Source organism: Alligator sinensis, unplaced genomic scaffold (assembly GCF_000455745.1).
Source record: "Alligator sinensis unplaced genomic scaffold, ASM45574v1 scaffold1218_1, whole genome shotgun sequence".
NCBI lineage: Eukaryota > Metazoa > Chordata > Crocodylia > Alligatoridae > Alligator > Alligator sinensis.
This window is the reverse complement of record NW_005842619.1, coordinates 259,718-262,565: the sequence shown is the minus strand read 5'-3', so window position 1 is coordinate 262,565 and position 2,848 is coordinate 259,718. Positions and strand designations below refer to the sequence as shown.

Below are 2,848 nucleotides of genomic sequence, written 5' to 3'. Positions count from 1 at the left end.
GCTGAAAAAACGGCACCTTTGAACCTGCAGTTCCCCCTCACGGCGCTTGTGAGGTGTAATCTCTTGCCCTTGGCTATCGGGTATTTTCCTCCGCCAAGATCCTCTCAGCTGCAGAATAGTGTTGCATGCAGATATCTCTCGGGAAATCCAGAGAGAGCTTTTGTGTTTGTATCCAGCAGGGCTCAGTGTTTCAAAGCATTTGAAAAAACGTCTGGTAGGTTCGATAGTTGGGTCTTGTTGCGAGTCTCTTCCAGAGAACTGCTTTGGTGTACACGGAAAGACTACCAAGCATGTTGTTGCTGGTTACAGTAACAGCCTGCTACAGAGAGAGGCCTCCAGTAAAATGTGTACTTGGAAGCAAAGTAGAAAATAACCTTTTTTTTTTTTTAAACAAACCCCTTTCTGCCAAGTCGTATGGCGTGTCAGAAATCCGTTTAAAACTTGGTGCATTGATCACGAACTCAGATCCCTCTTCGTTTTTTTTCCCTCAGAACCTTTTCAGCTACCCCTGTGGGGAATAAACAAAGACCTCGGGCTGTCGCGCTCGCACTGCCTGCATCAACAGTCGGTACACGAGGCCCCTCGAGCTCTCCGAAGCGAGGGCGTCCTTGACGACGACCGAGAGCAAGCTGCTTCGCCCAGACCTTGCCACAGGTTATGTGAGCATAACTTTGATTTTAATAGGACTCGGAACATGCAGGATTACAGTGAAACTACATAAGGCAGCAAGGAGAAACCTTGGAAGCAAGTTCAGACCAACTGACTCTATTACTACCTCAGGATTAACCCCATGGCCAACCATGCTGTATGTGCATGTCTACGATTCCAAGTTGAGTGGACCAAGATGGACTCTGCTACAAGTAGGGTAGTGACACGGGCTCTTGTCTCCGGGACTTGCTGGTGTTAAAGGCGGGAAGGTGCAGCGGTTTGGCTGAACGCTCTGGTGAAAGAGAGAATAGTGACGGCCACGGCAGAAGTACGGGAACGCGTAAAGTCTGATGTGGGGACAGCCTTTGTGGATGCGTGTCTTGAAAATGCTCCCAAGAAGGCATAGCTATTTCATGTTGCCTTCTGTGATGGATGGCAGAAGCATTTAGGGTGCCCCTTTGGAATTCGCTAGTGATTGTAAGCATACAGCTGTTGGCCAGCTTGCGTTCCCTTCGACTGTTAGCAGCACTTCGCATTACTGTGTCAGTCTTACGTTTGGGGTTGTGTTTCCTCCCACGACTAATGAACTCTAGTTGTAAATACATTTGCATTTATAAATATTTTGTATACACTAAGCATATACATGTGTTGGCTGTAATGTAAATACTTTTTATCATGCCAAAGTGTATGTATTCTGTTCTAGTTTTGACAGCTGCCTGTCAAACCAGAAGTTTTATGATTTGGTTTGCTGAGATTGAAAGCTTGTTTCCAAAGGATAGAGGTGTCTTTCCTGTTGGGAAGAATGCAGGCTCATTGGTGAAAGAGTGACCCTAATGAATTGTGCTCATTTACATACAGCAGCGGATGTCAGGCTTGACTGGTGTTACTGCAGCCTGCTCCCTTCCAGTAGGTACCCAGGAGGCCTGGGCCCGTCTGGCCCATTACACCTGACTGCAAAGGTCTGTGAGTCTTTGTGTTGAAACCTGTCTGTTCCCTGCTACAGCATGAAATGTGACAGGAACCTTGTAGGAACAAACCTGATTCTAATCTGCAGCTTCCAGCAGCGCTCGTAACAGCAGGCACCATGAGATTGACACACCTCAGCAGAGTCTCCAAAATGCAAAATGACTCTTCTTCTTCATGCACATCTAAGGAAATAATACCAAGCGTAAAAGAGAGTTCTGAGTGGCTGATGTCCTGCCAGCATCTGAGCTTTCATCTCTTTAAAAGGCCTTCCTGGCCCATAGGTTGCAGAGAGCTCCGGCTAAGTGAACAGTACCTTTGATTTGTCTTTAGTCCTTGGTTTGGCGGCCATGAGTACAGGCACCTGAATTAGGCAGGGGCCAGTTAGCTGCGCTGCGGGGTGCCAGCAGCAGCTTGGTGCAGACTGTCTTGTACCAGTGCAGCTTGCCTTTTCCCAAACCTGGTGTTCCCAAGGCTGGCTTTACAGTATGAATAGCAGCATAGACGAGGCCTTAACTTGCAAAATGTGAGGCTTAGATCTGCTGGGCCTGGGCACAGAGGAATCCTTTGCAGTAAGTGCGGATGCTGAGCGTGCAGCAGACAAACGCTCCTCTGCTGCTTAGACAGCCAGGTCACTTCAGGCAAACGGTTGGGAGGACGTCAAGGTGCAGTGTTGGGCCTCTCGGGCTAACCGGAGAGGTGGTGCAGTCTCCATCCTTGGAGGTTTTGAAGACCTGGCTGGACAGAGCCTTGTCTGGGATGATGTAGTTGGGGCAGGTCCTGCTTGGAGCAGGGGGCTGGACTAGACGTGACCTCCTGAGGTCCCTTCCAGCCCTCGCTGTCTGTGATCGTGTGATTCCCTTGGCGGAAGGGTGTGTGTGTGGTGCTCTGCAGGTGTTCTGCCTCGCACCATTGCACAAGAAGTGAACCTGCTCTTCAGAAAGCTTGTGGCCCTGTTGTAAAATGCCAGCAGTGAGATCCTGGGCCTTTTTAGGTCTGTGGTGAATCTGATTCTCTCCAGTAGAGCCAGAATATTTTGCCCAAGCGGTAGGCGATGAATGGGTGATGAGGAAAACATTTCTGGCCTCCGGCAAAGCATCAATGCCAAGGCCAATGCGGTGCCTGTCTTCAAGAAAGGGAGGAAAGTGGATCCAGCTAACTATAGGCCCATCAGCCTGACTTCTATCCCGGGGAAGATCTTAGAAAAGTTTATCAAAGAGGCCATCCTTAATGGACT

The 2,848-nt window shown here is 49.1% G+C and overlaps 1 protein-coding gene across 2 annotated transcripts in view; it reads left to right on the top strand.

Moving 5' to 3' along the window:
• LRIG2 (leucine rich repeats and immunoglobulin like domains 2) overlaps window positions 1–2,848 on the top strand; it is a 21,464-nt gene extending 18,616 nt beyond the window's left edge. For both annotated transcript variants that reach the window (XM_006033292.3, XM_025215065.1), the window contains one exon: window positions 492–2,848. In XM_006033292.3, coding sequence (XP_006033354.1) covers window positions 492–721 — 230 coding nt within the window. In that variant the 3' untranslated portion in view covers window positions 722–2,848. The remainder of the gene's footprint in view (window positions 1–491) is intronic.